The 23812-nt window shown below is 41.5% G+C and overlaps 2 protein-coding genes across 5 annotated transcripts in view; one reads left to right on the plus strand and one right to left on the minus strand.

Annotated features, from left to right (window-relative positions):
• The window catches only part of CHM (CHM Rab escort protein), a 49414-nt gene extending 47804 nt beyond the window's left edge, over window positions 1-1610 (minus strand). For all 3 annotated transcript variants that reach the window (XM_085060702.1, XM_085060703.1, XM_085060701.1), the window contains exon 1: window positions 1480-1610. In XM_085060702.1, coding sequence (XP_084916828.1) covers window positions 1480-1606 — 127 coding nt within the window. In that variant the 5' untranslated portion in view covers window positions 1607-1610. The remainder of the gene's footprint in view (window positions 1-1479) is intronic.
• A 16973-nt stretch (window positions 1611-18583) lies between these two features.
• DACH2 (dachshund family transcription factor 2) overlaps window positions 18584-23812 on the plus strand; it is a 230583-nt gene continuing 225354 nt past the window's right edge. Inside the window, exon 1 of one of the 2 annotated variants that reach the window (XM_085060705.1) lies at window positions 18584-19164. In XM_085060705.1, coding sequence (XP_084916831.1) covers window positions 18680-19164 — 485 coding nt within the window. In that variant the 5' untranslated portion in view covers window positions 18584-18679. The remainder of the gene's footprint in view (window positions 19165-23812) is intronic. The other variant, XM_085060704.1, reaches the window with a different exon arrangement.

A 23812-nucleotide genomic window follows, 5' to 3' on the forward strand; every position in this document is an offset into this window, starting at 1 on the left:
TAGCCAACCTTCTCACACACTCAAAATAGTCTCAAATCTAAGCACAAATGAAAATGTCACATTCATTGCTATGCACCACTCCACAGAACAGGGTAAAGATGCAGAAGGGATCTCCTAATTTGCTCAAGAACTTAAATGTTGCATTTTTAGCAGAGTTCTGGTCAACAATGGGGGCAGTATGGTTTTATAATTCCTCAAAAACTCCAGATATAAATCACAAATCTTTTAAGGAATTACATATATACTGTATGGGGATTGCTTTCTTCTGCTGAACATTGAAATCACCAATTTCTTTATGAAACTCATTCATTCTATTCCAAATTGCTAGAAATCTTAAATCCCATGGACACAGTTTGACAGATTAGTGAATTCCAAAAACAGAGTTACTAACTTCTCACAGAAAACAGTAACATTCAGAAGTGTCTTCCCATTTGTGCTCCAACCAACGCCCTGAGCTCTTTACAAAGGCAAAATTTGACTGTGAATTTGGGACCTATAAACAGGGATGCATTTTAAGAATAGGGCTCAATGCAGAGCTTAAGGTGGGGGGCTTATCAAGACCAATCTGAACCAGGTCACTGTCACTGGGTTCTACAAACAGAAATGTATTTCAATACTACAAGGTTATTATTTTGATACACAAACAATAAGGAACTTAGCTCTGAAGGAGTATTTTAAAATTTCTCTTGTAGTTACACCGTGGTAGGTTACAGTGAGCCATTCCAGGTCTCCATCACTATGCACCTGAACAGGATGAACTTGTACAGGATCAGACAATGCAGAAAGAGTAGAATTAACTGTCTGAGGTGTACAATCATTCACAGACAGAGAAATGTGCTTTAAGGAGAAAGACTCAAAGAGTTTTGTGTTATTTATGAGCAGGGATACAGACTCCAAAAACGACACTGAAGATTTAAAACTACTTGTATGGCACGATATGACAAAAAATATATTATCAGCTTATAGCGCATATACTGCAACGAGACAGAAGTTCAGCTCTTCAGAGCTATTCTCCGTGCACAAAAGCAAAGCTGACCAGCAGGATGGTATTTCGGGAACAAGGGCTGGCAAGGGAAGCACAGCCAGTCAGACAAGGCTTTCTGAGGCCCCAAAGAGCCGCTGGTCTCAGGTGTGGGGACAGGAGGTGTGTGGCCTGTCACAGGGCTGTCACAGGGTTGTCACAGGGCCTGCAAACCCCTCCCAGGGCCAGCCCCGCACGGCGCCCCCCGACACCTCCAGTTCTAGTTAAACACGGCCATGTAAGTGTTAGCAGCAGCCCTACAGCGGGCTGCGAGTGCCCGGGCCGCTGGCGGGATGTCCCCGCAGGTGTCACGGAAGCATCCCGCCGGTGTCCTCTCAGCTACCTCAGCAGCCACTCGCACAGCCTGCCCGCCCTCCCCAGCCGCCGCTGCCGCCCCTCAGCCGGGGACCTCCCGCCGCCCCTTCGAGCTGCCGTGCCCCGTGCCCGTCCCGCCGTACCGGTGCCCACCACCACCACATCGAACTCGCCGGGCAGGTTGTCCGCCATCTTGGGAGGCGCCGCCGGCGGAAGGGGCGGCAGCGGCTGCGGGGTTCCGGCGGCGCGCGGAGGGGCGTGTCCGTCCATAGCCACGCCCCAGCCCCGCACAGCCACGCCCCGTGTCCTGGCCCCGCCCTGGCCCCGCCCCCAGCCCCGCCCCGCCGGAGGGCGCAGAGCCCTCAGGAGAGCCCGGCGGAGCTCCCGCTGTGTCCTCTTCTCTTTCACCGCCCCTCAGCCCTTCGCTGTCCGCATCATCAGCAGAACGAGCCCTCACCTGCCGTGCAGCAATGCTGCGGGATGCAGCTGGAAACATACATGCATATACTAGCAGGTTCACCCATCAATAAGCTTCTTAAATACAGTTACATGGTGGCATTTCAGCTACTGAGCCAAACGCAAATCGCTTCAATGCAAGCGTGCGTGGTTTTGTATGAATTACGGGTCGATTTGAGGAAGAAATTCTTTATTAAGAAGGAATTGTTCCCCGTGAGGGTGGGCAGGCCCTGGCACAGGGTGCCCAGAGAAGCTGTGCTGCCCCTGGATCCCTGGCAGTGTCCAAGGCCAGGCTGGACATTGGGGTTTGGAGCAACCTGGGACAGTGGAAGGTGTCCCTGCCATGGCAGGGGTGGTACTGGATGGGCTTTAAGGTCCCTTCCAGCCCAAACCATCCTGAGGTTCTGTGATTTCCACTGAAGTTTCTTGCATGGCCATTCCCTCAGAAACAACAGGCTTTACTTTTGTTATTTCTCCTGCATATTCACTGTTTTCAAAACAATTTCTGTTGTGTTGTCAATCTTGTTGCTCATCACTCCGTGTTAATACATCCAAGAAAATATTTCCATCATTATTTCAAAAGTTTCCTTACCCCCAACTGCAATAATTTTTCCTTTAGCCACCATGTTGACCACAGATTTAAAAGGAAAGTTATTAGTGTGTTAGTTAGAAAGTGTATCAGTCATTAATCTTACGTCATTTCTTGTTAATTAAGAGCCATATTATATGTTTGATTGTACTACACTCTCTGCATACAAAACCCCCTATTTTATTCAACTCATTAATTAACTCTTTCTTTCCCTCTGAAGCACAAAGCCACACTTTAGTCTTGCTCAGCCTCTTCCTTCCCCTTACAAAGAAAAGAAGGTGAAATCGGGTGAAATCCAGAATCTCCTGGTTCAGAGTAGCTCCTGCCATAACACCAGTCTGAGTGTAAGAACAGCAAGACTGAAACCACAGATTTGAAAAAGCCAGATACAGCAATGTAGGCAAAATAATCCAGCACAGGACACCTGTGCCAAAGTATGCTGGAAATTTCTGGAAAGTTTTATTTTGCATTTAATGGCTTATATGGCTTTAAACTAATCTCTTAATATTATTCATTGTATATGATTATATTAAAGTCTTAGCACCTTAAATCAATACTAACAATAAACCAGCTAGCAGCCTGTTAACACCTTATTACAAGCTCCTTGTTCACATAGCAAAAGAATCGTGAAAATAGTAAAAAGTGACTAATGGAAACCAGAGGCCACGTTCCCCCTGTGGTACTGCCAGACGTGCTAGAGCAGAGTGCAGCACAGAAAACAGTCTAGCAGGAAACATACAACAACACAGGAACAAAAAAGAGATTTAAACATCAGCACTTGATTACTGCGCTGATAAATATGTAACAGAGAAAACTAGGAGTTAAGAATTCAGATAGAAAATGAATAAGATCAAGTCTTATGTTCCTTATATTTAAGTTTCCAACTGTCCCATAGAGATTTTGATTAAAACTTCCATTCTGCAGCTCCCATGCAATTCTGTGGATGGAGCTGCCATTTCTACTTTTTAACACGTAAAAGAAATACAGCTCCAGAATCCTCACAATGCTGGATCATCCCTGACCTAAATGTCTCGTGCTGAGGAACAAAGCATCACTATATTGGTTAGATGAGGTAAGACAAACTCCCCTTGCACATCCTTTTCCTACTCAGGGAAGGCACACTCAGGAAAGTGTAACATCATCACGAAACCCTTTTGTTGCTGTTTAATATAATTCTAGGACTGCACTGGAGCAGAGCTATTTCACTGTCAATGTCTTACTGTTTCTCAAGTGCTTAAGTATTTATCCCACCACAAAATGCTGTTGTTTGGTGCTGTGAGTTCCTGTTAGCTTCATTCATAAGCTGCAATCAGTGCAATCCCATTTCGTGATGACAGTCATTATCCACTGGACCAGAAATCCTCCTTAGTACTACTTATTTGACAAAAGTGATTATTTGGGATCTTCAACCGCAAGGTTTGTCAGTCCCACACAATACCAAAATAGTTCTCTGTAGTTTGCAGTTTTAGTACCAGCGAATGTAGAAGTGAAATATGTAAGTATGAATAATTTTTATGAGAATTTCATGGACCTTGAGAAAATGTCTTGCCATGTTTTTCTCTTTAGCTATTTAATTGCAATGTCATATTAACAGAAAGCAGCATACCCAATTCTGCATGGATGAATAAGCACATTCAATAAAGAAGATTTAACAGAGTAAATCAAACACTGGATTAAACATTTTCTGCATAACAGACCACAAAATGGGCATTCATTTTACCAATAGATCCTCTGCATTAGAAACAAATAGAAATGCACACCAACGTAATTAAACTGCACATCCTGTGCCCTGATTACTGAATTTCTCTATATTTTGTTAAAGTAGGTCTCATCAATTAGAATTGCCAAAGTGCATTCCAAAATGTACACTAAAAAACTAAATGTAATTCTTTTAAGCATTTGTAATAAATAAATTATCCCCTATGTTTTATGAAGTAGTTTTCAATCCTACATATTGCAGAGGATTTATACAGAATTTTTAGCAATGGCAGTTCAGAAAGACATACAAAGATCAGTTGCAAGATCCCACTTCTAGCAGCTCTAAATACTTTTTCTGTGATAAACTTTCCCAGCTTTGATTTCAACCAAAACATCTCTCATAAAAACAAGGTGTTCTACTTTATATCTTTTATTTGGGATTTTCACATGTTCATAGAACTACTGCTGTTACTTTAAAGTCTGTGTAGTTAGTATCTAACTCTATCAAAATGCATTTCAGAAGTACAGAAATCTGAACAAAGTCTCATAAGCTCTGGAAGTGTTTTTATTTTCCCAGGTGGGAACACTGAAGCCCAAAAGAAAATCAGAAAGAAGCAGCATTAGAATTATAGAGTTTCTAGTTATCTCAAAATCTAGTCTTCCACCATGTGATCAAATGTTTCTTCCTCCAAAAACAAACAACAAATGCTTCATATTCACTATGATGAATTTTAATTTTTTGAGTTATGTAGTCTATTTATCCTGCAGTGATTTCATGTGTGCAATCTCATTATTCATTCTATTATTCCCTCAGTGGATACAGAATTTAATTCTCCTCGAGTACCAGTTTGAATAAGGATCAGCAGCAGGATCGGGCCTATTAGCTGCTTGAAACATCCAGTGAATAACCTGATTTATCCCAGCGAAATGGCTCATTAGTTCAGGCAGCAAGGAAATGTTGGTGTGCTGCTGCAGTTCTGCGTGGTTTTCCTCTGGAGTTTGCAGTTGCACAACTGGCAGCCACTCATGTATTCACCACCCTGATTGTTCATTAACCACAGCAACAGCCTCCCCACAGCCAGGCGTGTTTGGGAAAAAGTTGTTTGTTTCCAGATTTATCCTAAACTCTCAGACAACCTTTATCCCAACTTCCTCTTTTTTGCCACTATCTGTGTTTTTTTCCTGTCACAGCTTGCAGTGGTCAGCCCCAGCTGTGCCCATAAAACTTGTGTGTTATTAGGGGCATTACACCCTAAACTGCAAATTCTCAGTCAGATTTAGACACTCAGCTCCCATGAATGGTATGAATATTCCTGTGATACAGGCCTCGGTAGATCAGTGACCTGAATATATTTTAAAACCTCTGAACAATTAAACCCATATTCTCTACCTAAGGAGCACTGAAACTAATTTTGAAGTTGCCCTTTTGATTACTAAGATGTGTGTAAATTATAGGATTGCTTAGAGAGACTGGAAAGAGAATTACATGTCACTTGACTTCTGTAACCATGCAAGGCAAAGAGTCTACTGTTTCAATCTTGAATTAATGGCATTCTGCAAAAATTCTGTAGGTCTCTCATTGTAGTCAAAATTATCTTGTACAAAATGAGCACAGAGGAGAAAAAAACTCATGATCATAGCTTTGATCAGGCTGCTGTGCCCAGTGAAACTGGCAGAGTATGGAAAGAAAGTTCCACTACAGCTACTTTAAGGATTACCTGTAATTTTTATGGGTTTCCTAAAAATACATTATGTCCAGGAAGAAGGAGAAAGTCTTTGCAGCAGCCCCAAAACTCAGGCTGGTTCAAAATTCAGAGTGCTACAAAGCAGAGTTTAATGCTTTCTGTCCTGGCAATTCCACTATTTGTATATTCCAGCATCTAAAAGTCTTGGTAAATTAACGTACTAAAGAAAATGTCAGCCAACACCAGAAAAAAAGACACAGATTGAATAAATAAGACTGCTGTATAATGTTGTGTAATAACTCAACATTCATTAAGATAATGATTTATTAAGATTTAAGGAAGATGAAGTAAAGATGGACACGTGTCTAATGACATACAGTTACTGCCTTATTTCATTTGCAATATTACTTGAAGCAGTTTTATTGCTTAGTAAGGTTTTCAGACTTGTGTTCTCTGAGTCTAGGAAAACTGTACCTTTTCCAGCACATCTGGAGACTGTAGCTTATGTAAGAAATTAATCTCTTTTCTCTGGAAATACTCCCATTCTTTTATGTATTGCATTTATTTTATTCATCTCTTTTGACTTGTTGCCAGTTTATGAATACAGATCCTTCAGCCATTAGTGCATATTCCTACTTCATTACAGTCAGCACAAGTTTTACCATGCAAAGTTCAGCCTCTACATCCTGGTCTTTTCAGTTTGATTAACAAACCAGAATTACAGTTGAAGGTGAAATGTGTATTGTCTTAAACAGGGGATAGGAGTAGTTTTTTCATTTCAATTAACTTACATATATGTATTTAAAAATGTGCCCATACAAATACTGAAAAAAACCAGGAATTAGTCTGGGAGATGGATAATACAGCCTATGAAACAAAATAAGCCAGGCACAGAGTGAAAGTCTTGCATTTCCCTATTTGAGGAGAATGACAAGTGCAAGATTATTGAGTATTTTTTAAACAGCAGTGTTCTCCAGGCTTGAAAATCATAAATGGCACCTGGCTGAAATGAAAAGAGAGGATAAACCAAGTTCTGAAACTGATAAAGGTCCCCTAGGAAACTCCCCATAAATATTATCATATAATTAAAAGGGTTTAAAGTAGTCCATAAAGTTAAGTGAATTGATGTGTCTCATATGCAGTATTTTTGCCTAGACTTCACCAGAGAAACCATAAACAAAAGACTATAAAGGCCTCAGCTGAAATGAGTTCTTGCCAGCTGGGATTCTTGTGAAGACACATGTGTCACCAAGGACTCCAACACCAAACTGCAGCCAAGAGACATCTGAAAGTTAGGAGTGAGTAACAGCCGGGGACTGACTTCCAGGTAAAGCAGGAAATCAGTGATAACACTGCTAAAAAATCCAGTTAATATAACAACTGCATTTGAAATTACGGAAACAGGTGGGAAAAATGATAAAGCAATTTACTTTGCTTTTTTACTGTTCCTACTTTGAGAAAGTCTGTGTTGGAGGTTGATTTGCCTCAGTTCCAACGCTGGGTCTGTCAGGGTTTCACTTGGAGCTCTGTGTAAGAGCAGAGATTTAGTTTGGGCTTTGCTGCTGCAGTGGTGGAAATTTAACATTATCTGAGGGTACACAGAGCCAGGGAAGGGCTGCCATCAGCAAAGGCCTCCTTATTGAGCATTTCCCTCCCAACATTACAGTTCAAGCACGTTTGGGTTTAAAATACTGTGTTTAGGATTTTAAAGCCAGAGAGTAGCAATAGTGGTGCACAGAAATTTTTAAGGCATTCGAAATGAGATTATGCTTAGCTTTGTTTTTCTTTCAAAAGTTGTGAACTGGTGCCAGACTGTATGTATGTGTGATGCTTTTGTGAATTGAGGATGGACACTTAGGATTTAACATCCATTTTTCATTAATCCAAACATAGTACACTCCATTTAAATGCTCCCTTTTCTTCTGCAGAAGACATCCACATTGCACATATTAAACATTAATTAAATTATATGTCTAGGAAAAGAATGCTCCTAACTGTAAACACTATGTGGGGCAGCTATATTAAAGTATTTAATGTTTGTATAAGATGGTTGCATTTTAATCTGTTTTCAGGGGGCAATGCAAGTGAGCATTGTAGTGTATCTGCAACCTGAATTTCAGCCCCATTGCCTTGATAACAGGGTATTCTTTAGGTTGTGTGTTCTTAGAGTGATAAGGTGTAAAATGAATGCATTAAAAGGTCAGATCTTGTAGTGTGAATGAGAATTTTAGGTTGGAATGTAATAAATCATAATTCACAGTACTCATCCGAAAGTTTTTTGTTTGTTTGTTTAGCCTTAGAATTATCTTTTTAAGGGTAAGATGTTGGCTTGGTGGTGGTGAGCTTTAGCAGATCACAGATCCAGGCAATACTCCAAGTACAGCTCTCTGAAAAGGTAGTTTCTCCAGTAGCAGAGTAGTTATTCCTAGAGCTACAAACACCTCTCTCAGGCATTCTGCACCACAGAATCTCCAAGGGGAGCAAGGAGACTTGGAGCCATTATCCTTTACTTCTGAAATGACTCAGAACGCAGAAAGCAGAACTAATGGAAGCACAATGGTCCCTCCCCCTTTTGTACCTCCTTAGCACCTAAGGAGCAGCACTTCCTCCTCTGTTTGATGGAGTAAATAAAGGAATGGGCTGCAGCTCCTCACACTAGGAATATTCATTCTATATAAAGACCCTTATTTTGGCCCTTCCATTAAGCCAGAAGAGACAGAATTTCCCCCTCACTTCAAAAGAATTTTGTGCTGTTGTCAATGTTGAGGCAGATTATTAGGAAGATTTGCAAGAATAACTACTTAAAATGGTCACATTCATTTTAAAGAAAAGAAATATAATTGGTATTTGCATGGAAGAAAATGGATGAATTTAAATTTTAGTTGATTATAATTATTGTCATCATAATCATCATCATTATCTTTGTATGTCTAAATGACTGATTCAAAGAAGAACTTTTAACACATTTCACATGTCAGTGCAATTCTTTTCTGTTTTGTGCTTTAGTGCTTGGGGTTTTTCATTTGCTTTTTTCAGTCTGAACTTTTCATGGAAGGTATTGTAATTTTCTTAAAAGGTGGAAAAATGTTTCAAAAGAAGTCAAATCTAGAAGTACTACACACGTCCTTTTTTTTCCCCCAATAAAATGTAATCAAATTGTACAGAAAAACAGGTACATAGATACTGCGGGATGGCACTTTGAAATGCTCCTAAGAAAGGGATTGTAAATAGTGAAGTGCTACCTAAATCTCGCCTTTTGAGCCAGACAAGGGATGTTTAACAGGGATAGTTGCATACAAATTAGCAGGTGAACTAATTGAAGAGGTAGTGCATCCAGATGAAGGTATCATTCAAGAAGTCCATTAATAAACTGGAACTGGATGTAGACATTGAGCTCCTGAAGATTTTCAAGGTTGCTAATAATTGTTTGTATTTCAGTACAATGGATACTGATCCAGCTGGGATTTAATTCTGTATTCCCTGGTAATATTGCTACAGTAAAACCTGTGTACTCAACTAGTAAATCTATATTGTGTGAGTGTATCAGTATTGGCACTTATGAACAGTTCAGACCCACAATTTCTGTTGGTGAAAGCAGTTTCCTTTTTAGTGAGTTTATATCACATCAAACCAGAGATGAGCAATCAAGACTACAAAGGCTGTATACTGTGCATAGCAAAATAAAAGTTTCATAATTCCCATTTCCCTGATGACTTTGAAATGACTATGAAAAGCATTTTGCAACAGAGGGATCATCATAGCTGGTGTGATAGCTGCAATTCCTGATACCTGGCATCTGTGAAAAACAGGGCTTGATCTTCCAGAGCTTAACCTTTCGTGTTACTTCATTTTATTTTGTTCCTTTACTCTTCCATAAGGGCCACTGAGCCAAGTGCTAAAATCCTGATTCTGACCAGGGTTACTGTGACTTGTGGAAACAATTGCTCCCTGCAGTCTTGCAGATGGCAGTTTCCTGATAGCCTCTTTTCAGATGGCTTCCTGCGTGACAAGGAATTCCCTAAATAGGAATAGGGAAGATGGATTCTATTGGAAGTCTTACTAGTCTTTGTTCAATTAAGTTATGGTGTCTTCTTTCTATTTTCTTGGGATGAATAGAAGCACATTCATGCCACTACACAGAAAGGCACCTTAAAAAACACACTTGGAGCTGTAAGTTCTCACAGATTAGATGCCTCTGCCCAAGATATGGACAGGGAGAGAAGGATTTTCCTGAGTGGCTGCTGTTAGGCAGAGGAATTGTCAGAAGGACTGACAATTGATGAGTTGCAGCACAGCTGTGTAAAACCTCTGACCAAATGACAGACTTGGAAGTTTCCTCGCTATGTCCAGGAATTTGAATTTTAACATGTATTTTGTATGGAAAAGGACTGCACTGAAAGATGCTGGGTTCAAGTAAGTTTCACTTAATGGAAAGTATCAGCAAATCCAGGATCCCTGGCTAATTTAATGAACTGAAGTAACGTGTTTAATCAGCATTCATTCTTAAAATAGCAAAGAAAATTGGTGTCTGAAGTTCTATCACTCTAAGCAAAACCATCTTTTTTATTTTCAACAGCTTTTTTTCAATTATATTGCTTATATAAAATTAAACACTTTCTAAAATAGAACTCACAGTTAAATTTTTTATTTAAAACTACATTGTACATTTATATTTAAGTGAAAAAAATATTTCCATTGCAAAGTCTCTATTAAACCTTGCTTTATCGGATATTAATGGACCTTGTGGGGAAAAAAATAGGAAAGATCTTGTCATAGTATATTTTAAATAATATTATAATGGAATCAAATTGTAAGACATCCCTCTAGAAAAAATCCTGGAAAAGTACTTTTGGTTTATAGTGTTCCTCAATGCAAAATACTCTAAAATTCATAATACTAATGAAACATATCAGTCATGGTCTCCCAGGGTACTAAGAGGTTTTAGCATTATAAATACGGGTAAGGAGAATTTTTAAAAACTCAAACCACAGGATGGTTATACATTAAATAATTATGATCGCAGGTGTTCCAGCCTGTACTTTCAATTCATAGCCTGATCATCCTTATGCTTCCACAAGTCACTGGTAATTCCATCAGAAAGTCAATGAAGTTAAAGCATATAAAGCCAGGTTTATGTAAGATTACATATTTCTTTGTGCATTATCAATGTCTGTCACATCAACCTTGATGTGAAAGTAAGAAAGAGGAAAAAAGGTAGATAAAGTCAATAATGTTTCCTGAAGATTAAGAAAGACACTTTTTTTTATATTACTTTTATCACTTTATCCAAAAGCTCACACAACATATAGAGAGATTAGTCAAGTTAAAACCAAAACCTGCTCTTAAATATTTGATTCTGATCTCACTCTGAGTTCCTTTGACTGAAATTCAGAGAGACTCAATTCTGCTGTGGATTCAGCCTCACCAGGTTGGGCTTTGTGACAGGGGTAGAAACAGCAGAATGACGTCCTGGACTTCACCAACTGCAAACAGTATCCCAAATGAAAGGATTTACCTATTTTTAAATCTGCATTCTGAGTGAAATGCTTCCAACCTTCACAGGCACATGGTTAGGGATCAAAGGGTCAAAATGGCATTTACTGCCTCAACCAGTTTGGACCAATTCCATTGATTTTTACTCAGAACTCCAGACTGATTTCAGTAAGAACTGGCAGCATAGATTGTTATTACCTTATGGATTTCAGAAGAAATGCAGTGTTTGAAAAGACAGTATCATAAAATTGATGTACAATGCAAAATACCCATTGATCCCCATTTGTGTCAATAAGATTTCTATAATTTGAAGACAGTAAAACACTGAAATGTCTAGTAGTATTCGAGGTAAAAATACAACTCACTTCCATGGAAACAGAAGCAGGCCCAAATTATGAATACTAAAATATTATCTGTGTCATGAAGCATTTAAATCTTTATTATTTCATTACTGGTTTAGATATTCAAAATAAAAATATTGGTAGAATTTTAAAGTATTGTAATTTCTTAATATTTACTCTCATGCTTATAAAGGATGTGAACTCCTGAATGATGTAAATCAATTATCCCTGTGTGTGTGAAATGCTGTAACAAGATCAATGAGACCTGAACACAAGGAGGCATCTTAGGATAACAGCTGCAGATGCACACATTCTGTGGTAAAAAACAAACAAATGAACACACACTGCTCACCCTGATGGTTCTCCCTCCTCCACAGAAAATCCCTGCCATTACCCTGCCCAACTGGAAATGCAGAAAAGGAAAACCAAATGAGAGCAGGTAGCAGTCAGGATAGCAGCATAGGCAAAGTACAATAAATGGTCACTCTTAGAGCCAAGGTAAGAGGATTGCTTTGCATTCAGGTTGGAAATTTATTTTAGATGGGACTTAATGGTCAGACTCTGCTTACAACCAAAAGCTGTACACTTAATGGCTCTATGGAAAAGTGCAAGGATGGATCTTTACTGCCTAAAATACATATTGGTTTTAAAGATGAGCTCAAGATGATTACTTTCACAATATTAATAATTCTGCCAATTGGATTTCCACAAAGTCGATCCAATAAAATACTGAAAATATTTATTCAATAAATCAATTACACTTGCATTGAGTCTGGATAGCTAAAAATTGTTTTCTCATTGATAAAACTTTGTTTATGAAAACCTATTTTCAAGGAAATGACTCCTAAGACTTTTATTGGAAAATGCTTTTCAATTAAAACACAAATGAGAATTAATGGAAGGGCCATGTGAGCCTTATATGTATAAATTTAAAAAAAAAATCCCTCTTTTTTTTTTTTTTTTGTAACTTGAAGTAGAATGTGATGTCCATGTTTAAAACCACCAAAAAAATGGAAAGAAAATTAAATACCTTCTTATCCCACTAGATGGTGGTGCCTTCAGATTAGGGCTGAGATGCTGAAACAGACAGTGCAGGAAAACTTTTGCTTTCTTTAACTGCCCTGCAAATGTGGAGAGTGAGAGATGAGGTTAATCTTGTTCCTCCGGGAATAGTAATGAGCATTTGGGTATAATGACTTACTGAATATATTGGAGTACATGGAACTGTGTCCACAGTGATTTGCTATAAAGTGTGTTTTAACTTCAACACACATCTAATAGTATTCATTTTTCTTCCTGAAGAAGAAAAGCTGCAAACAATATTGAACCTTAATGATGATTATATCTCGTGTAAAACAGCCTTGTTCCACCAAGGTCCAGGCTTTGCAATTTTGCTGCCCTCTTTCCACAGTCAAAATCCAAATTAGAGTCAGGGATCATTAGCAACAACTGCATCTTGTATTCCTGTATTTCATTGGAACAAGCTTGAAAGTACCACTCACATTTTTATATGACAAACGTACTGCTGGCTTTCAGAAAAGATATTTACACATCTGTTAGACAGAAAGTGATAGTGCCAAACATGGCAGATCACATCTCTCCAGTGATAACACAGTGACATTTTGATGAATAGGAAAAGTAGATGGGACCTTGCTTGAGAGAGTATGTTTGTGCTTTAGTTATCTCAGGCTCTGTAGGAAATGGTCACATCCTTCATGCCTCACATAAGGCTTGAGCAGTGAGTTTGGGGCAGGTTCTGTGAGCTGCAGAACTTCTCTCAAGGGCTGTGTCTGTCGAGAGCTGTCCTAAGAGGCCCCAAGTCACACTCAGTGCATGGAGGGAGCCTGGAGCTGCAGGTTCACCCCGAGCTGGAATGATGTTAGAGCTCACAGGGTGTTAAATGTGCAACCTCTGCCAGTGAGCAGCCACCAGTCCTGCCCACAGGACAAGCCATGGGCACAAACTGCTGTGTGCACGTGCTTGTTCCAGAGACCACCCTCCCAAATCTGTGCAAAGTAGTCAGTGATCAGTCAGATGCACTTTATGAAGCTTGCACTGGAATGAATAAAACGTCTGAACTGTTTTCATTTTGCTTAAATATCATGGTGCCCATTGTTAGTATGAAAGATTTAAGATTAAAATTAAAAGCTGCTTTATGGATGAAGAACTCTAGTCAGGTACGCTCTAACATTAGGCTTTCCAATTTTCTTTTTAGAGATGGGATAATGGTACAGAAAAGTTATAGATGACCGTTTGTGTCTTGGAAAAGACATTAATCCAGAAAAACATTAATCCAGAATCCCAGACTTCCTTTGTTGTCTGTAACTGTTGTTGCTCAGTGGGTTTTACTCACATCACCCTGCTCCCAGGTGGTCACCCCATTTATAATACCTGGAGTCATTTAGAAACCAGCCCTCCTTCTAGCACAGTTTGATTCATGCTTATTTGTTGTATGTTCCTTTCCATTTATTCTGTTTTTCTTACTCTGCTCTTCCACTCTTGGATTCCCATGTTTGCAACATCTCCTCAGTTTATTTCTGTTGCAAGGAACATAATGAACAGCAGCACAATGCTGAGATATGTCACATAAGTATGACTTCCAAGAAAGATTACAGACCAGATACTTCCACGTAAGAACCTCACAGCCAAAAAAGGCTTAATCTGAGACTTTTTAATGAGCATTTAGCAGGGGAATTCCTTTGTATATGCAGAGGACTGAAGCAGAAAAAATGGATATAGAAATGGATGTGGATGCCTGGTTCTTCTATAGAGCTGTAACTATTTTGCATGTTAGAATCTTCCCAACTGTGTTAGGGAGAAAGGATCTACTCTTACTTTCTCTAGAAAGGTGGGAAAGATTTTCTGAAATCCTAAAGAAGAAAAATTCACTCCAATCATTGTTGCTTGCTGCCATTAAGGGTTGAAATGCAGCATTTGCCAAGAGTGCAAGTTCCTTTATTTGATCCCTTTGACTGTACCAGTATAACTGCCAATCACAGGAAATACCTCTAATAACTCTTCCTTTTACTTAATAAGGAATACCACATCTTTAAAACATTAGAAACAGATGTCACTGCATTACTTCACTGCTGATGTATGTAATAGAAATGACACACTAATTAATTTAATGCAGTATAAATGTACTGATTATTTATCATGGCTGACAATAAAATTATGAAAACATTCAATTACAATCAGTGGTAATTCATTATTTATTGATTCTGCGTTATGCACACATTAATACAATACATTTAATCACCTAAGAGAAGGGATCATTTTTCTATTGATACTTAGACATTTCGATTCATCAGTTTTATGTAAAATCCTTGATGTTTAGGTGGGAAGTTTTAATCCACAATTCCAAAAAATCCTCAGCTGAAATGTCAGAACTAAATTGAATGCAAGTGTCAAGTACGAGTGCGTCTAGAAAAATGTGGGCACAAAGAATGACACACTAATTTCAGTCTCTTCTTTTTCTCACGTCAGTGGCCTACATTTGTTAATATAATTGTGGTTGCTCTTTCCCAAGGAATCCAAGGCATTAAACACTAACCCAGCAAAAAGCTAATACTGTTTTTTCTTCCTTTTCAAGCCGTTACTCGGAATTAGCACCATCAGTGCTTTGCATGCTCGGGATATACGCTCAGAGCTCACTAGGGTAGGTTAAGAGCTTTTGATTGGGCCCTGAGAAATTTCATTGTTAAGGATGAGAAGGTTGTTGTGACTCAGACTCCACTTGGGTTGGAATTCAGAATAAACAGTTGCTTTGTTCCATTATGATTAGGGTACATTGCAAATGCATCTTCCAGTTATTTTTTATCCTTCATTTTTGGACCTGCAGTTATCTCTGACCCGTGTATGTCTATGTTCACATTTATTCCCTTCCACTTATTTTAGGGACAATCGAAGTTCTTTACTAAAAAGTAGCATTTTTTCCCCTATAAGCTACTCACATTGGACATACCTCTGTGAAGTTCATAGAAAAAATTCTTTCTGTTAAAAAAACCCCACCAGGAGCCTTTACATTGTGATATCTATGGAATTCCTTTTAATTGTTCTCCTTTGTGTTGGCTGCTGGAAACTGACATGAAGCACAAATAGCACTATTGAGCTTTCCAGTCTTCTCCAAACAAAATTATTCTTTTTAGTTAATATCCTACTGCTTCAGCTCAAAAGCTGTCATTAGTTTTTATCAGCATCTCCCCCTCCTCAGGTGTGTCACCCATCATTTTCTCTCGGGGATCCCATGGAGAGCATGAGCCATGCTGATGCCAGCTGGCAATAAGTGATTTCCAGAATGCTGTTCACTGGCCCTGTCTGGAATGACTGGGGCTTTCCTCGCTTCCCCTGCATCAGGGAAGAGCTCTTTCCCATTTCACTGCAGTGGGGCATATGCAAGGATGATAAAACAAAAACAAACAAATGGAACCTTTGCTTGACATCTTGCCATACAAACACTGCCAATTTTTGTATAGGATTAATACACAATGCACCAATATTTCTGTAGTTGCCACTGTAAGAAAACAGAGTGTTTTGCACACCAGTCCAAAAGGAAGAAAAATAATGAAACTTTACTTTTAAAGTAATATTCTGAAATACTTATTTCAGATATAGGGAGGCTTAGTAGTTTGTACACATTCAGATTACGTAGTGCTGGACTCCATTCAAATAAACCATCTGGATACTTTATAACTGACAAGATATTACTGGATGATTGTTAGGCTTTAGTAACTTTGCCTTGTCTTTAACAAAATTACGGAGAAATAATAATATTCATGGATATAGTTGATTTGTGTATGCTTAGTTGAACTGGACAGCTGCCTGGCATTAATTCTCAAACCTTGAGCACTTTCTAAGTTTCAGAGCAGTTCTTCTCTCCATGGACAGTCACCTCTCAAGGGTACTGCTTTTACTACAGCCTTTATGATTTTATATTGCTTCATGCCACTCCGACTTGCTGGGTGTTGATGCGCAAGGCTTCCTCTGGCCTTGCGAAAATTCAGTCTTATTTAGAAATATGTTTAGCTTATGGAAGACATTAAAGTCAAAAAGGAAAAAGAATTCTTCTCACAATGGACTTTGTCACATTAATCTCAAAGGGGAAAAAAAGAGTCTTTAAAAGGACAATGTTTGAATCTGATTTAATAAATTTCCTAATAGCAATTATGTTCAGAAAATTAACGCCCAAAAGTTTCTATCTGAAGTCAGTTATTTGTTATTTCTATAATTTCCAGTACACAAATGTCTCAGGTGAGTTCAGGGTTTGAGAGTACTGAACACTGCCAAAGTGAGTACCCCTGCCCCACAGAGCTTCCATTCTAAGGTTTGAGCCTAAACAGATGCATGAACTAGTTCAGGAAACATGAGAATTCTTATTGAAAGGTATTAATTTAAACTAAGGTGTGTGAAAATTCTGTCTTGGTTTCTGGCAGTGAGGTTAGACACCTAAAACCAGTGGCCACTCTCTTAGAACACATAAAATCAATGGGGAGAAGAGGAGGCTCCTCCAGAGTGTAATTTAAGATCATTTCTGTTCACAAATATAGCAATTCAGTTAGCACACCATCATTTTCCCTCATCTAAAATGGGATTACTCATAATGCAAAAACATCATACTTTGCAGAGAAGGTGCCTAAATAAGCAAGCCTAACAAAAGGGAAGATGGCATACACAGGCACTGGGATCATGGAAAAAGCTGAAATGCTTTGTTGGTATTGCATGGTATCCACTTGGAAAGTTTTGTTTATTCTCTTCTGCTTGCTTTGTTTATTGAATGCCTTGGGACAAAGCTAAAAACAAACAAAAAAAAAAAAAGGAGGGGAGTGAAAAAGTTAAAGGACTAGGAAAGAAGGGATGATAAAGAATGAAAACCAGTAGCAACAAAAAGAAGGATGTTGAAACACAGGAAGAACGAGAAGAGGGTGTGAAAAGCCGTGTGATAGAACACTGGGAGAGGGTAAGAAGCAAATAACCCATGTAGCCAGCGTGCCCTGGATCTGCTGGCTGGCTGATCACCCTTGGGCTCCACTTGTTGAGGGACAAGGGACACACGAGGCTCGGCAGTTCTCGAGTCCAGGGCCCGGGATGGCGTGCAGGAGGCACAGGAGGTGCCCAGCTCCAGGGCTGCCGGGACACCGAGGTACCTCCTGGTGCTGCTGGGGGCTGCGTGAGGAGAGGCCGAGCCGTGGGACCTGAACCACAGCTGATGCCGCAGCGAGGCTGGAATTCATGCAATTGAGTGCCAGACCTCCCGAGCACGGGGTTCGACTGGTGTGAGTGACCAGTGTACCAAACTTGTACATTTCTCTTGTACAAGTGTACCAAACTTGTACATTTCTCACACCTCCCTCAGCCCCTCTCTGCAGGGGCTCAGTTTGCTTTAGGCCTGACTCAGTGCCTGCGGACCCGCACCCTGTGCCGTGCCGGTGCCACCGTCTGTCCCCGAGCACCCGGGGAGAGTTCCCGTTCCACGTTTGTCTCGAGTACCGAGCGGAGCCCCGCACCGCCACCCCCTGTCCCCACTGCCTTCAGCTGTGGCGGGGCACAGGTATTTGAACGCTCAGAAACGTGCCAGGGCGCAGCGACCGCTCCAACTGCCCGGGGAAGGGACAAGGGCAGCCCCGGCGCTGCCTCCCTCCGCTCCCTTCCCTCAGAGCGCGGGGCAGCGCCGGCTGGAGCCGCTCGGGTCCGGGGACTAGGACTCCATCACAGCTCAGGGAGCGGGACCCCATCGCAGCCCGGGAGCGGGATCTTCTCGCAGCCCGTGCAGCGGAACAGCCTCGCAACCCGAGGCTCGCCCCCCAAACTTTGCCCGAGTTGCGGGCGCAGCGGCGCGCTCCCCTCACGCCCCCCGCCCAGGTGCGCGGCCGGCGCTGCCCCGCCCCGCCCGCGCCCGCAGCCACTGGCGGCGGCGTTGCTGGCGGCGGGCGGGGCGCATTGGCTGGAGGGCGCCGTCACTCTCCCCCGGCGGCGCTGGGGAGGGGTCTGGGCGCTGCGTGCGGGCGGCGGGAGCGCGGCGATCCGGCGGCACCGCACGGAGCGCAGCGCGGGGCTCGGGCAGCCGCGGGGAGCCGCGCCGGCCATGGCGGTGTCCGCGCCGCCCGTCATCGCCGCAACTTCCAGCGGCGGCGGCGCGGGGGGCTCGGCGGGTTTGTTCCGGGCGGACCCGCTGTACTCCAGCCCCGCGGAGTCCCCGCGCCTCACCAACAGCCTCGTCAACACTTTCCTCTCGGCCGGCGGCGGCGGGGCCGGCGCGGGCGGCGGCGGCGGCGGCAACGAGTGTAAGATGGTCGACCTGCACGGGGTGAAGGTGGCCTCGTTCCTCGTGGAGGGGCAGGAGCTGATCTGCCTGCCGCAGGTCTTTGATCTCTTCCTCAAGCACCTGGTGGGAGGGCTGCACACGGTCTACACCAAGCTGAAGCGGCTGGATATATCGCCCGTGGTGTGCACGGTGGAGCAGGTCCGCATCCTGCGCGGGCTGGGGGCCATCCAGCCCGGCGTCAACCGCTGCAAGCTCATCACCAGGAAGGACTTCGAAACTTTGTACAACGACTGCACCAACGCGAGGTGAGCGCGGGCTCGGCTCTCGGCCCCGCCGGCCCGGGGAGCTCAGCCGGGGCGGGGTGCGGCTCCGGGGGCGTGGGGGCACCGAGGGGAGCGGGGCTGGGGGCGGCGGTGCCGGCGCGGAAAACTTTCCGTGCTTCATCAGCCCCGCCGCGGCCGGACCGCCGGGCAGCGCAGCGGCTCCGCGCTACAAACTTTTCTCCGAGCAGGGAAAGCCGATCGTTCCCGAAAATACCCTATAAAAAGTCCCATCCAAGCGAAAGTTTTCTCCGTTATTTTTGTCCCGCCGGGCCGGGCGGTGCCGGGCGGGTGTCCGGCGGGGCTGCGGGTGCCGGTGCCCCGGGGCGGCTCCGCTCCGCTCTGCAGCCCCGCAACCCTGCCCTGCCCGGCTCCGCTCACCGAGCCCCGGATCCCTGCTGGCTCCTGCATACCCGGGGTTATAATCCTGGTTTGTGACCTCATGGCTGCTGCCTTTAGAAATGATAATGATCTAAATAAACACAAAACCCTCTCGGGGCTCGGCAGGAACACTGGTGCCGTGGGGCAGGGTGTAAGGCAGGGACTTGGGAGATGACATTCCCTGCTCCAGCAGTTGGCGAGGGACGTCTTTAGAAACATTTCCATGTCAGCGTGCTGCTGCTTTCTGTGGCAGCAAACTTTCTTTACAGACGTTTCACGAGCTTTGGGCGCGATATCCGACCTGCAGCGTGCAAATGTTCAGTAACTTTGGGCTTTTTGTCGCTGCTTCGACCTGCTCAGCACTGAACGTGGCTTTTATTTTTTAATAACAACTTAGTTAATTTTGTGCCAGTTCGGGGCCTGATCCTGCCCTCGGAGCAGACCGGGCGGCATTCTTGAATGCAGCATTTGCTTTGTTTCAAGTCACGTTATGTTACAGGTGACGTTTTAGAGATGCACTTAATTCCTGGATCTGTTAATATGAACTACGTGTTTCTCTCGCCCTTGTTCAGTCTCTGTACCACCTTCTCCCGCTGCCTGTTTCAGTGTCAGGCACCTCGATGACATCACACCTACTGCTTTATTAAAGTGATGGGTTGGGAAGTAAGCTCTGAGACTTACATTAATTTTATTCAAATACATTAGGTAACTAAGGGACACGTTTAACATGTAAATGCTTCTCTGGAATGTTTCTGAGACTCGACTGGCGTGAAAGCTGATGGTTAAAGAAATACATCTCGTTAATTTCTATGACCATGCTAAAGTTTTCCATTAGGGAAATACAGGATCTGATTTGATGATGCAGCCTTTAGATGCAATGTAATAATTTCTGCTCTCTTACAACCAGTGATTTAAGCTCTCGAAATGCTGAAGTGTTGAATGTTTAAAACTTGAATTTCCCAACTTCTTTTTCCCCCTTCTCTGTGACAAAGACTTGTGGGCGTGATGGGATGAGGGAGCAGGTAGTGCAGGGAGCAGTGGGAAGGGCAGCCTGGGGAGCTGCAGGTGAGGAGCCAAGGGATGCTCCAGGAGGGGCTGAGAGGAGCAGGCAGTGGAACTGCCCTGGGGAGGGGCTGGAGGTGAGGCAGAGCAGTGTCAGGGGACTGTGGCAGGGCAGGAACGCGTCTGACCCAAAGCAGAGCTCAGAGCTGAGAAACACACGTGTTGAATGTGCTTAAACACAAGCTCTCCCCACCCTACTGTGAAAACATTGCATTTTCACCTGTTCGACAATAGCAATTCCTTTTACAATTCATTTGTGTGTGCCTCATGAAAATGCCTCTGGTTGGAAGAACCTGCTTGCATCAATGTGTTTTGCATCCACGGTTTCAGGTGTAACGCATGAGGAGTGTTACCAGCACACCTGAAACTTTGCTCAAGGATTGGAACTTCATCTTAATTGTGTTCTGGCATGCTAATTAAATGCTTAACACCTCATTTTATTTACAGATTTTTACTTCCCTTGAACAGTCCATACTTACTGGAGAGAATGTTGGGTAAAAATAGTTAAATACACGAGTAATCTAATTATTTTTGTTTGCTGTGAAGTGACCTGGGAAGCGCTGCAGTGCACATTATCAAACAAATCAAATGCAGTAGAACTGTTAAAAAACATGCTCACAGTATTTAGTTCTGTCCCTGGAAAGTAAAGGCTTGAAAAAATGTGGTTCGTTAGAAATACTGCTCTTGACTCAGAATATTGCACATTGCTTTTCTAATAAATATTTTTTTTTTTATTGATAGGGATTTATATCTGTATTAGAACACTGTAGAAATGCAACAGTAAACTCAAGGGCTGCCAGAAGAAGCAGTAAGAAATGCTGGGTATCATTATTTTCACTGGTAGTTGACTTGTAAAAGTCAGCATCTCTTACGTTAGTGTGCACGTTTAGCAATTTTTTAAAACTGGAGTGCAAACCATCAATTATATATAGCCGGAAAAAAGGATAAATTCTATTTCTCCTGCTTTGTTGCATTTTTTTAGTTGAGTTTGTCTACAGAGCTCGTGAGTCCTGCAGAGAAATACACCCGTGGGCGAAAGTTTTTTGGTGTTTGTGTTCTGTAACAGGAGTTACTATGTCCAGCAGCTTTGACCTGTGTGTTTTTGTAGTGCATTCACATGTACTGTTTAAATTTTCATTAACGTGTTTACAGAATGTTCCTAACGTGTTTGTTGCTAGCCAGCACCGTGCACTGCAATTTGCAAGCAAGGTTTGTGAAATGAAACTAACTGCTCATTTCATTGCAGGTCCCACCTTCAAGTGAGTACAGCATACTGACAAAATCTAGCTCCTGATGGGCAATACCTTAGAAGATTACTTAAATTATGGAGGCATGCTTAAATTTAGTAGTAAAGCATAATACTTACTTCTAAAAAAAACAACTCTAAACGAGGATTTAAATTAAAAATGAATTTTGAATCTGTAGTAAGAACATACTTATGATAGTAAATATGTCAATCCTGAAAAATAGGATTATGTGAGTATGATCACAACCTCTTCTACAGGGTTTTGTAATTGATGGATGCTGCTGGCCACTGAAAAAGCATAGTGTTGATCTGGATTTTTTAGTGAATAGTCAGAATACTTTCCAGAAAAGAGCATTTCAATGCATGGCATATTTTTTATGATTTAAAGGAACCGGTTAAGCTAATATTTTGTATTACTTCAGCTATTCACAAACAATAAAAGGCTTTAGAAATGAATTTAAGCAGTAAATGCAGACATTTAATTTTATGAGATAATGAGGGTCTAGTCATGTTGACTATTAAAAGCTACCCTATAGTCAGCAGTCCTCTGTCTTTTATTAGGAGACTGATGTCAAGATTATAATTAAAGCAATCCAGCCATGTAGCACTGCACACAGCTTCCTGTGTATTGATGGGAAATGTGGACATCTGATTGTCCATAAACGTCTTCCTCTAAGTGGATGTTTAGCCTGCATTCAGACTTGGCCACATTTATGAATTTTGGAGGTGTTAGCATTTTTAAATAAAGAACGATTAGTTTTCAGTTCTCTTCCTTGGAGAAGAGGTTCACTTCAAACACTCTGGAGAGAGATCAGTGGCAAAGTAGATTCTGCTTGAGATGGAGAAAGGAATTTTCCCCACTTTCTCAGCGGCGTATTTATGCTTTTGGAAAAATCCCTTTTTCTTTTTGGATATCTTAAAAGTCTGTGCTTGTTCAAAACTCCTAAAATACTTGAATATTTTCATCAGATGCATATCTAATCTGGAGAACCCTTGATTAAAATTCCCTTCTTTCTTCATAGCACTAGAGCTCCCCATTTGAAGTATAACATGCTTTTCCTCCAAAATGGAGTATTTGTATGATTCCTGCATGTGTATATGCATAATACATATGTAATTTTCTACTGAGACTTCTACAACTGAAAAATACTGTGTTTTTGTAGCAAAGACAAAAAAGCTAAACAATTAGGTATTAATGATATTCTTGTTGCATATTCAAAAGGTCTTTGCAAGCATTTCTTCTCCTTTTTTTCTTTTCACCATTTCAACCTGCAGAACTCTTCACTGTCACTTCAAATCACACAATTCTACAAAGATAAAACAACATTTAAACTCATTTGCTTTGGGAGGAAAATTGAGCATTTGCACCCAATAAGCCTGATTGTGGAACTGCATGCAAATTGTGTTTTGATTTATCTCTTTTGCACTTTTTTCCATTTGAATTGATCTTGCATTAATTTCGCCAAGCGGCTCTGTGAGGCTGCAGATGTTGCCCTGTGTTTAATAAATCAATGAGACAGATCTGAATGAATCACTTCAGATGGATTCTCTGCTCGGTTTGATGTCTAGATGTTATTCTTAGCTTGTTATCATGACAGATGCATTAATGTTCCCATACACTGCCAGCAATGTCAAAGAGATTGAAGCTTTTAAAGTGGCGGTATCCCCTTTTCCCCCTTCTGTTGGAATAACTAAATTGCCTTTAGGAATAGGTCAAAATATAAATTTAATCTTGGCATTATTGTGGGGAAGATGCTAAACTTCTGATCGTATTGTAACACAGGCAGGCAAATGCAGATTCTTATGGAATGATTAATTATTTTCAAATGGTGGAGATCAATATTAAAATCTAAACATAGGATAGCTCCTTAATAGAGTAACCACTTTCTCAACATTAATATTTCATTGTAATAGGAATGATACTAATAAATAATATAAGACTGG

The sequence above is a fragment of the Lichenostomus cassidix genome, chromosome 4A (assembly GCF_008360975.1).
Source record: "Lichenostomus cassidix isolate B80296 chromosome 4A, HeHo_3.0, whole genome shotgun sequence".
NCBI classification, from domain to species: Eukaryota; Metazoa; Chordata; class Aves; order Passeriformes; family Meliphagidae; genus Lichenostomus; species Lichenostomus cassidix.